The following is an 11,957-nucleotide window of genomic DNA, read 5'->3' on the forward strand; positions in this document are numbered from 1 at the left end:
TCTAAGAAAACCCCAGTGACACCAAATAGTCAGGTTCACTGTGTACAAAAATGTACTTTTGTGGGAATTTTTTGGGGATTTGTTGACCTATACATTTTTGGAATCTGCAGACCTTGGGGAATCCAAAAACCAATGTTGCCACTTGCACAGACATCTGTATGGCGGCCATTTTGGAATTTCAAAATGGCCGCCATAAAATACAGAATTTCAGCTACCTTGGCCTCTAAACAACCTAAAAACTCAATTAAACATGCCAATCATATGTTTTCTTGGTCAAGGAATCCAATGGTGACTTCAAAATTATGCTCAGAATCGTGCTGTGGTGCCCCCTAGGGGTGGGAAAGAAAATCGCTACACTTCTTACTGCCCCCTCAAGTCACATACATCACTGATTCTTGAGAGTTGGGACAAAGCATGTCCCACATAGAAAAGTGAAATTTATATCAAAAATCAAGCAATTCATAAACCCCATTAAATCAGGAAAAAGCATCGTCTGCGATATCCCTGAGGACCCCTTTCCATTCCTCTGCCTGTGGTGAATGCAAGAATACCACGCTCTTGTAAGTTAACCATTTTTTGATATTTTAGACAAACAATGTCAATATTCCTTAACAGCTGGACCAGTTCAACACCATCTCTCTGTTATTATACTTTTTAAAATACAATAGTGGATTGAATTATAGTATTTTATTCAGATTATTAAGACAGCTAGCTAATTTTGGCAGTTGCTAGCTAGTAACTGCCAAAATTAGCTAGCTGGTTGCTGAAATTAGCTAGCTAGCTGCAGTGTTTTTTCCTTGCGTCAACTCTGTCAGACCTGAACTCCATCAGGCTCTTCATCTGATGGAGGTGATCATATTAACACCATCTCTCCATTATGATAAAAAAATATAAAACCAAACTGAATTTAACTTTAGAGGTTATTGAGATGACTAGCAAAAAAAGTAGCTAGCTGCAGTGAACAATGCACGTCCTGAGGGAAAGCCTAGGCTACATATTTTATTACATTAGAAAACGAGTGTAATTTCAATTATCTTTCAGATAGGCCTACTAAGTTTTTTGTGTTTGAGGTGAACTGAAAACTAACTGAAACAATGGCCTACATTTATTTTGTATTATTTTATTTTTCAGATCGTTCACTCTTTGATGCATATGTGCTGCAGGAGAAGGAGAAAGGTCTGTTAACCATATGATGAACCTGATAGCTACAGTTTAGCTCGGTGTAATTATTACTAATATAAATATAACATAGTAATAATCCAAACCCAAGCATTTTCAGTGACTTTGATGATGCCTCTGATTTATGAATAATAAGGTGGTTGTTGTATTTTTAGAGCATAACTTATCATGGATGAAATCCCTGATGATGACGACAACTCGGCTGAAGATGTGGACTGGAAACTATGCATTTTCTGTCAGGGGTCTAATGCTAGTAAAACAGACTTGGTTCTGAATCCCAGGATTGATTCCTTACAAAAAGTACTTGATGTGGTGAATGAGCGAGCTCGAGTACTTGATGGAGAATATTTGAAAATTCAAAGCCGTCTCCAAGGATGCACTAAAGAAATCCTAGCAGAAAGGAAAGTCACATGGCATAGAGGCTGCTACTCTAATGCCACCCACCAAACAAAGCTGCAACGATCCAGAGACCGCTTTGAACATGCAATGTCCACTGGAATAAAACGTGGCTATAAAAGATCCAGTACAGAAATGGAAGCCAGTGAACCAGGACCCTCAATGCCCTTCACAAGATCTGCAACAAACCCACTACTCAACGACCTATGCTTCTTCTGTCAAACAGATAATAGTCAACCACTCTTTAAACTAAGAACTGAGAATACAGGAGAGGCACTCAGACAGGCTGTTGATATTTCCCAAGATCCAGTGTTGATGACAAGATTAAGCACTGCAATATCACCAAGTGATGCCCATGCAATAGGTGTGAGATATCATAGGCAGTGCTGGAGAAACCATGTGTTTCATGTCCTCAGAAACCATACCCACGATGAAGCCAAATGCACAACAGAAGACCTGCCCATGCAGATGTCATGTTTGATCGAGTTGATCAATATTGTTGACATTAAAACTCAAGACAAAGCATTTCTCCCCATGGATGATGTAGAAAGAACATACATTTCTATGCTTGGTGGCAGTGAGGAGGCACAGAAGCACAAACCAAAACTGACAAGGAAATGGCTAAGGGATCAGATTTGTCACAATTTACCAAGAGTGAAGTGTGTGAGACCAAACAGGAAAAGGCCATCCATTCTTTACTGCCCTGAAGCCTGTGAAGAGAGTATGGTCCACATGACTATGACACAGGACCATGCAAGTGAAATGGATCAGGACCATGCAAGTGAAATGGATGACATGAAGATGTTGCACAAGTCAGCTCAGTTAATACGCAGAAGTATTGTGAATTTCAATAAGAAGGAACAATCAGGCATGAACATATTGAGCAAGGTAGAAGATGTTCCAGTAGAGTTATACAGCCTTATACAGTGGATATTGGTAGGACCTGAAGTTGAGTTGCAAACAGAGACCAGGAGTAGGACAATGCAACAATCAGCCCTTACAATAAGCCAAAACATCATGTATGCTTTCAAAAGCAAAAGGCAGGTGCGACACCAACCGAAGGAGGTGACAGACAGGTTCCGGATACAGCATGCCAGAGAAAATCCGCAGGTTCTCGGGTTGGCACTTACCATCCATCATGACACCAGGAACAAGAAGCTGTTGGACCTCCTTCACTTACAGAGCTACTGTGTGCCATACAATCGGACACTGCTTCTGGAAACGGCTATAGCCAATGCTGTTGTGGAGAACTCAAAGCGCTTCAATGGCCTGTATGTACCTCACTTCCTTAAAAAAGGAAGCTTTGTGTTCTTTGCTGTCGACAACACTGACTTTGCCGAGGACACAGTGGATGGAAAAGGAACCACACATGGGACAATCACTGCAGTATATCAGAAGGCCAATGCTCAAGGGGAGGTCATTGCACCCAGTCTGGAACTTGAAGAGGCAAAGAATCTATCAGTTTCTCCGTACCACACACCCATCAAGCCTTGTAGCAAACCCAAACGCAGAGTGGTCCAGAGAGCACAAAGATTTGAGGTCAACACTACAGGAGTTGCCGAGTCTTATCAAATGACCACCAAAGGCTGGATCATCGCATCTGCCCTGTCTAGAGAAAATGGAGAGCAAAGCAAAATCCCTGGTTGGGCTGGATTCAAGTCACTTGTGTCATCCAGCCAATCTGTGACCCATGTTGGTGCTCTACCGCTACTGCCAGAAGTTGCACATGAGTGGTCTACAATGCTCACTGTGATTCTACAAGCATCCCAGTTGAGGAGTTTGGTTGTTGGTGAAGAACATCCAACAGTGATAACCTTCGACATGGCCTTATACGAAAAGGCAGTGCAGCTGTTGGACTCAAGGGATGATTTGAAAAGAACAGTTCTTCCCAGGCTGGGTGAGCTACACACTGTGATGGCAGCACTGCGGGCACTAGGTACATGCATTGAAAATTCAGGGATAGATGATGCATGGATTGAGGCTGGTGTGTATGGCCCTGCCACCACACGGCAGATCCTGAAGTGTGCTCACTACAAGAGAACTCTTCGTGCACACATCCACACATACATGTCTCTGTATGAACTTCTCCTGGAAAAATTCTTTTCAGAAAAGCCACACCTCAAATCCATCTGCTCCCAGCCTGTGAGTGATGTCCAGGAAGCCTGTGCAAGATTAGCTGTTGACAAAAGCACAAGTGGAGAATGCATTGCTAATGCAAATGACAGCCTACTCCAAATCCTTACAGACAAAGGTGTTATCGAACAGCTGAAAACATGGGAAACAGAAAAATGCTGTAATGCAATGTTTAAGTCACTTACAAATTACCTCCGCCATGTTGAAACCATCCTGCTCTTCATTGAAGCCTCAAGAAATGCTGATCTAGTTCTCCACCTGCAAGCAGGAGAGGCACTAAGTAAGCTCTTCTTTGCCCTAGATCGAATGAAATACAAACGCCTATGGCCACGGTACATTGCAGACATGCAGGATCTGAAGACCAGTCACCCAGACACCTGGCATGAACTTCAAGATGGGAATATATCCATCACAAAGTCCGAGATACCGTTTGTCTCAATTGGCGCAGACCATGCATGCGAGCAACTAAATCGGATGATGAAGATACACTCTGGTTTAATTGGTATTTCCAATAATGCCAACGCACGACAGAGGTTCTTTCTCGCCACACCAGAAATGTCACGCCTCTCAACAGAGTACAAAGAGCAATTTGGTATCAGGGCTGATAAACCACAAGCACACCATGAGGTACAAGCAAGTGCTATCCAAAAAGAACATGATGCTGTCAACAAGATCAAGTCTACAATACTGAGTCACGGAAATCCCTTTGATGCAGAAGGTGATCAGCTTTACAACTTCATGACACATGCATATGTTCCCCAAGAGAATGCCCTACAGATTTTGAATGTTGGCGACTATGGACAGAAATTGTATGAAGAATATGTTGCTGAGCGCATCAATGGAAATGTCAGTTTGTGGGCACCAATCAAGAGGCAGAACAATGCCATGTTCCTGTCAGGAAACAAAAAGCAGTCAGTAAAGATTCGAGACCAGTCAGTGGATCTAAGAGAAACAAAAGATCTATATGGTCGGTTTATGGTTCTCGCCAGATCGAACCGGGATATTGATATGAAAAATGCTGTAGGGAAATATGAATTTACAATAACTCCCAGAGCACTGTTTGCCCCAAATGGATCCGTCCTTCCGTGTACTGACAAGTCAAAGCTCATACATTGTCTGGAAAAAGTGAAAATAAATGAAGAAGTCCAACAGACACAAGCACAGATGTCTGCAGAACATGGTGATGGACCTGAAACATCTTTAACACCATCCAAGAGTCCGCAAATCGCTGTGGTGGATGGAATGGTTCTAGTCCAGCAGTTGGCAATGAAACAGGGGACAATCAGTACAGTCAAAGATCTGGGCCAGCACTTTAATGACAGACTCTTGATGCTGACAGCAGATTTTGATGAGGTTATTCTGGTCTTCGACACCTATAAAGCTGACTCACTGAAACAGAAAACAAGGGAGAAACGACAACAAGGCAAAGATCCCATTCAATACCAGATTGATGATAAAACCAACATCAAACATATACCAATGAGACGGTTCCTATCTCATGAACAGACCAAAGCTGATCTAACTGAGTACCTTGCACAAGCAGTCCTCAACCAGAATGCAAACTCCCAAAGGTTGTTCATCACATCGGCCTCAGGCAGCACAAGAAGCAATCGCAGCAAAATGTGTTTTGAAGAAAACAACCACGAGGAGGCTGACACACTAATGATATGCTTAGCAGCATCTGCAGCACAGCGCTGCCCAAAAGCACGGATGGTCATCTTCAGCCCAGATACAGATGTCTTAGTTCTGGCTGTTGCACACTACGAGAAGCTCTGTAGAAACAGTGCAATACATATGGCATCGGGTACTGTGGAGATTGAGCCAATCTGGAAGGCACTGGGACAAGAGAAGGCAGGAGCATTACCAGCATTCCATGCATTCACTGGAGCTGACAATGTTGGGAGATTCTCCAGAATCAGCAAAACTAGATGGTTTCAACAGTACATGAAGGCTGACAAGGACATCTTCTCCGCCCTGGTGAAACTCTCTGACGAAGGCGACGTGCAACAGGAAGTAAAAGATGCGCTGGAAAAGTTTGTGTGCTCAGTGTACTGCCCGAAAGGCATTGACATAAAAAACATTATAGACCTAAGGTGGCATCTCTTCTGCAAGCACCTGGCTGAAAGCAGCAAGCTGCCTCCCACAGTCGATGCCCTTGCAGAACATATTGAACGTGTCCGGGTCCAAAGTAGGGTGTGGTGCCAAGCCACTGTGATGTGGCAAAAACCTTTTGACCCACTCCAACATGGCTACTATCAAGACCCCAATGGCAAGATACTGCCTACTACAACAAAGGTTGCACCTGCACCACAGGCCATTCTAGAGATGGTCAGGTGAGTGAGTGAGTGAGTGAGTGAGTGAGTGATTTTATTTTTGAGACAGGGACAAGGTACAATAAACATTAGCCCTATAAATAGGGAGATATGCACTGTACAAGGTTGTAGCTAAATAGCTAATTTCCACCCATAGGTGTAACTGTAAAACCAACTGCACAACCCAGCGGTGCTCATGCAGGAGACACAATCTGGCCTGCACAGACCTTTGTTTGTGTGGAAGTGAATGTGAGAATGATGCAGACTGCGGTGGCCCGAATGACACCGAGGAAAGTGATGAAGACCTGTGAAAGCATAAGGGTAAGTTCAGAGAATCTCCTTCCATGATTTCTTGCATGAGTTTTTTTTCTAGTTAAATTGAACATTCCCTGTCTCTATTTACCAGCCATTCATTAATATCCAGTTTCTTCTTTTATCCAAGACCATTGCCAGCAATTCCAGTGTCTCCACACTCAATCCCATATGATTGGACTCATCGCTGAGAGACAACAGACCCGTCCTAGGACTCACTCTCCAGATCTGGACTTACACTGGGTTAGCCCCTCAGCCCCCTTGTAAAGAATTTTATATTGAGAGTTTTTGAGTTTTCGGGTTTTGAGTTTTCTGTGCCGACCGAGTCCCGACTGTTACCAGCCTATGGTGTAATAAATGTATATCACATTTATGTATGGATTATAGTTTTAATTTACCTTTGTCATTGTTTATATAATCATATGCAGAAATTTTAAGTATTTTGTCCCCGGACTTCTGACATGGGGTCATTAAGGGGGATTAGAGTAACAATTTCCTTTTCCACTTCTTGGGGGTGCCACAATTTTCTTTCCCACCCCTAGGGGGCACCACAGCACGATTCTGAGCATAATTTTGAAGTCACCATTGGATTCCTTGACCAAGAAAACATATGATTGGCATGTTTAATTGAGTTTTTAGGTTGTTTAGAGGCCAAGGTAGCTGAAATTCTGTATTTTATGGCGGCCATTTTGAAATTCCAAAATGGCCGCCATACAGGTGTCTGTGCAAGTGGCAACATTGGTTTTTGGATTCCCCAAGGTCTGCAGATTCCAAAAATGTATAGGTCAACATATCCCCAAAAAATTCCCACAAAAGTACATTTTTGTACACAGTGAACCTGACTAAAAGGCATTTTCTCTGTAGGTGGCCATTATATAGCAGAACCCTAATTTGACTGACTGACTGACTGTTGACTTGAAACCCTGAACTGTAAACAAATATTAGTATTCAGGTGCCTCAAGTTATGTGTATGATTGTCCAAGTTTGAAAACTATGGGCCAGGGAGAGAAACACAAGCGATAAAAGCTGATGCATCTCAATGTAAATGTTACAGGTCTCGAGTGAGAGACTGTATACAGATAAAAAAAACCCTGAATAAACAGGAGAAAACATGAGACAGTCGGCGTTGTTTCTGTGCAGTTCAGCCTCGCTCAGCAGAATGTTTTATTTACAAATATGACAGATTAATCTCAGCATAACTCTTTCTGTATGTTTTCCAGTTTGTACTGTTATTCCACCCAAAGATCCACAATATCAAAAACATAAAAGTAATGTAATCATACAAATTCAATGAACATTTATATCTCTTATCTCTTTCCAGATAATACACACCTTTCTTTAACCATCCAAGAGTACAACAATCCTCAGTTAAATCAGCATACTGCTGCCTCAACAAACTACCATTCAGTCCCTTCACTGAGCTTACATCTACATTTTAGTTCACATCCTACGAAAGAAAACACTCAAATACAGTTTTTCTCTAACCTCTGTCAGTGTGAAATCAAATTAAAAAAATAGCGAAATACTGCTAATGTATCAGTTAGCAAAAATGCATGCGCTGCTGGCTGGCAAAGTTAGCTTCTCTTAACAACACTTTGATTATGTCATACACATGAAAATAGTAACATAACACCTTTAATAGTCAAACAGATAATATTCACATAACTGTATGTATTGTACTGGTGCCAAAACTAGACCAAACTTACATTGGTATCGACAGAGAAACTTAACGGCTGGCGCCATCTTGAGAAAAAAAACTACATTTCTCTACTTACAGAAAAAGCACATAAATACACAGTGCACTCCTCGTAAAACCAGTCCAACCTGCACATCAAGCGTTCAGCAACATGCACATGCTATCACACAAGTTGTTGACACCTCACAAACCTGAATAAACAGGAGAAAACATGAGACAGTCGGCGTTGTTTCTGTGCAGTTCAGCCTCGCTCAGCAGAATGAACGAGGAAACGGAAGTCCACTCAGAAGAGAGTCCAACAACGAAGTAACACGCCGCACTGCCCCCTGCTGGCAGCACTGATACTTGCAGTGTATATTGTAAGGAAGCCTTGTAGGTTCAACAAGCAACAATATTTGACCATTATGGTGCATATAAAGTACTCCTCTCACATAAATGACATAAATAAACAACCCAAAATTACATAAATTGTGACCATACATTTTGTGTGCGTCACATAAAACTAAAAGTAAAACTGTTTTCTTTTTTTTGTTGATGTTGTTGTTGTTTTCATGTGTGTGTGTGTGTGTGTGTGTGTGTGTGTGTGTGTGTGTGTGTGTGTGTGTGTGTGTGTGTGTGTGTGTTGTTTTTTTCCTTGATTTGGTTTGGGCTGTTAAAAAAGTTGGGTCAGTAACATTAGACATTTCAGAAATTGCTGCCAGCTTATTGAGCCCCAGCTTCTCCTTAAGACTGTTTTTTTCACATATGAGAACTGTTCAATGACAAATCACAGAAATGAGTATTGCTTAAGAAACATTAATACAAGTAAAAGAACAGAGAGATGCTGGATGCAAAGCTCATTTACTGAATTTCCCTTATTTCTCTTACATTTGTTTTTATTATAAACTTTCTCTGCTGCCATCTTCACAGAACCTGTAGCTAAGCTAGAAAGATTTCTTAAAACTAGCCTTTCTCCACTGTGACCCCTTGAGATTCTCTCCTAATGCCCTTTATAAATGCTTTTTCATGATAAAAATAAAATAAAATAATAATGATAATATACATAGCAGAACCCCTGTGGAATAATTTGCATCTGAGCTGCATAATGGAGTAAATGTGTCTTGGTCAAGATCACTTTAACAGAGACAGGGTCATGACCACTGTTCCCTCTAAGGTGTTTTACTGCGCAATTGCGCACTGCTCCCCACCTCTTTGCGCAGAAAACAAAAAAGTTGCGCACTCAAATATCCCCGACCAGTTTTCACTGTTTTTTTTCCTTTCTCCTAATCTGTGCTGTGGATGGTGAAATGTTTGACTTTAACAATGAACGTGAACGCACCCCATTGTGGGCGTTTGTCTATGCAATGAGTGACAGGTGACAATGTACTGTCAGTCAGTGATGATTAAAAAAAAACATGCCCACCAGGCCCTACCCAGCCAGTCCTGCAGCGGCTGTGTAGCCAATCAATGGCATTATGTCGAGAAGCGGCTGTTGGCGCATTTGTTTTGTTGTTAGCCATTAGCAATGCAGCTTTGGCTAAACGTTGCGGCCCTGGCACTTTATCCTCTCAAATTGCTAGAAAAAACGCACGTCGTTCAAGGTTTAGTGGCTGTCGGAGTATATTCAAACTGGGAACGACGAGCTGACGCCACCTGTGAAGCTCGGCGAAATTATTTCTTTTTCAACTGATATTGGAGTTGTTTGCAAGATGTGTAGTGATATGAAGCGGAAGTTCAAGGCGAGTTTTCAGAGGGGAAAGTGTGGAGTGAGTGGAAACTAGACTAACGTTACCTTAAGCGACACGTTGGAGCAAAAGGACATTTACATGCTGTGGATATTGTAAAGAGATGCAAGCAGGGGCTTGGGATTGGATCTTTACTGCAAGAGAGCACGGAGGAACGGCAGAAGAGAAACGAACTGTCATGTAAGAATTACAGCATACATTTATGCAAACACACACTCATACAGAATATGTATGCACATAACGTTACACTGTACACACCTACATACTTACAACATATACACATTTTGATATTTTTCTACACTGTAAAAACCTTTCATCCAGTACAGCACTGTCTGTAGCAGTAGTGCTGCTACAATTTTAGTTTATGTTTACATGCATTATTTGCACTGCTTGGCCACTAATATGTTTGCTAGGAAAATGTTTTCACCAAGTACAGTGGCACTGTCTGTAGTAGTACAACTACAATTTAAGTTTACATTTAGTTTTGTGCTCTAGTATATTTTATTTGTTGCAGTTTAGAGGCCTAGAGTACTTGACAGTTACTAGGACTCTTGTATATTCTTACAATTTATAATCTACTCTGTTATCAAGCATACTTCTGTGCCAAGAAAGAGTTGATGTTATTGTTACTTATTTTGTATTCCAAAGAATGGTTTGCTCTTTGTGTAGGCATTACTTTCTCTTAAATGTTTGTGTAATGTCTCCACGTGATTTTTATGGAGCACATTTTTCACATAATTGTTCACATTATGGCAATAAATGTCAAATCTATTTTGCCAAAACAATATTTTATTGTTGCAGTACTTCATGTGGTTAAAATAATCTTATTATTAATCATAATTAATGATATTTGGGGTAGGAGAGGTGATGCCATGGCGCCGCCATGTGGACGTAGTGTGTAAGCGTCAGATGTCGCCCACAGTCGCTCAAGTAGTCACTCAGGGAAGTTGAATGCCTGCTCAGGAGTTTTAAAAATTAGAGGGAACATTGGTCATGACAAAGACCAGAGTGTATCGAGACCAAATCAAAACCAAGACCAGACCAGTGTGAGGAAACACTTCCAATAAAATGTGGAACACACAAACCATCAGCATTAGGGCGGGCGTGTTTCAGGAGGTAGAGCAGGTCGTCCACTAATAGGAAGATCGGCGGTTCGATCCCCAGCTCCTCCAGCGCGCACGTTGAAGTATCCTTGGGCAAGATACTGAACCTTGAATTGCTCCCGATGGCTGTCCAATCGTGTGTGAGTGGGTAAAAAAGTGCAGTCCATTTACCATTTTACTACTCCTCAAATTGATCTAAAGGATCCACATCCCCATAACAACACCCACAGAAAAAGAATGAAGATCAGTGTACCATGAAAAATTTATTGTGTTTTTGAAGATATTTTGTGGGGCATTTTTTAGCCTTTATTTGATAGGACAGACAAGTGTGAAAGGGGGAGAGAGAGAGGGAGAGACATGCAGCAAAGGGCCACAGGCTGGAGTCGAACCCGGGCCGCTGCGATAACAGCCTTGTAATTGAGGCACCTGCTCCATGTACCTGCTCTAAGCCACCGACACCCCGAGAAATTTATTGTTAATCAAAAGCCATTGCAGGGGTGTTTTTTTTGGGGAAATTTCCTTTGTTTTCTATGAGCAAACAAACACAAACACCGAGGAGCTTAAATCAACCATCTTTGTTCAACTCAGGCAATTAAGTGATGTTCCCGCAGCCATTGTCTTGACCAGTCTTAAAATAAAACTTAAGTTTTTTTGTAGTTTTGTGCATAAGTTTTGTCCAAACTGAAACAAAACAGAGTAAAAATGCAGTTGTGTCTGAGACGTGACCTCCAAAAAGTGGTCTTCAGACCAAGGTCAATCTTGAGTACTAAAACCCTAGTAAATGCTGTCTGTGTGTTCTTGTGTGTGCTTTGTTTCCAGTTGATGGAAGCCAGTATGTAGCCACTGTATCAGTCTGAAGCTATCTAGCTTCTACTGTAATCACTGCCAATAACATCCAATTCTGCATTATGCATTTCAATTATATAATCCATAATATGTTAACCGTATTGAAAACAATGGCTGGCTGAGAGTTTTACACAGATGACAGAAAGGATACACACATGTTTGTTTAGGATTAAATTTCCATTAGCATCTTGCAATATGTTCAGGATAAGTTGGCACCATAGACTGTATGATAAAGATGGTTGGCACTAGTTATGCT

The 11,957-nt window shown here is 41.5% G+C and overlaps 1 protein-coding gene across 2 annotated transcripts; it reads left to right on the plus strand.

Moving 5' to 3' along the window:
- Positions 1–4,582: 4,582 nt before the first annotated feature.
- LOC126392852 (uncharacterized) lies at positions 4,583–6,860 on the plus strand. Of its 2 annotated transcripts, none has more exons than XM_050048522.1 (3): positions 4,583–6,041; positions 6,178–6,341; positions 6,463–6,860. In XM_050048522.1, exons 1-2 carry the CDS (start codon positions 4,594–4,596, stop codon positions 6,329–6,331), a joined length of 1,602 nt encoding a protein of 533 aa, XP_049904479.1. In that variant the 5' UTR covers positions 4,583–4,593; the 3' UTR covers positions 6,332–6,341; positions 6,463–6,860. The 2 variants fall into 2 exon arrangements, with proteins under 2 accessions (XP_049904479.1, XP_049904480.1); XM_050048523.1 differs by having other exon boundaries at positions 6,474–6,860.
- Positions 6,861–11,957: the final 5,097 nt, after the last annotated feature.

This window comes from Epinephelus moara, chromosome 7, assembly GCF_006386435.1.
Source record: "Epinephelus moara isolate mb chromosome 7, YSFRI_EMoa_1.0, whole genome shotgun sequence".
NCBI lineage: Eukaryota > Metazoa > Chordata > Actinopteri > Perciformes > Serranidae > Epinephelus > Epinephelus moara.

Coding starts and splice junctions, on each gene's coding strand:
- LOC126392852 (XM_050048522.1), top strand. CDS start 4,594: ATGTTCCTGTCAGGAAACAAAAAGCAGTCAGTAAAGATTCGAGACCAG. Junction 6,042..6,177: donor GCCATTCTAGAGATGGTCAG/GTGAGTGAGTGA, acceptor TTCCACCCATAG/GTGTAACTGTAAAACCAACT.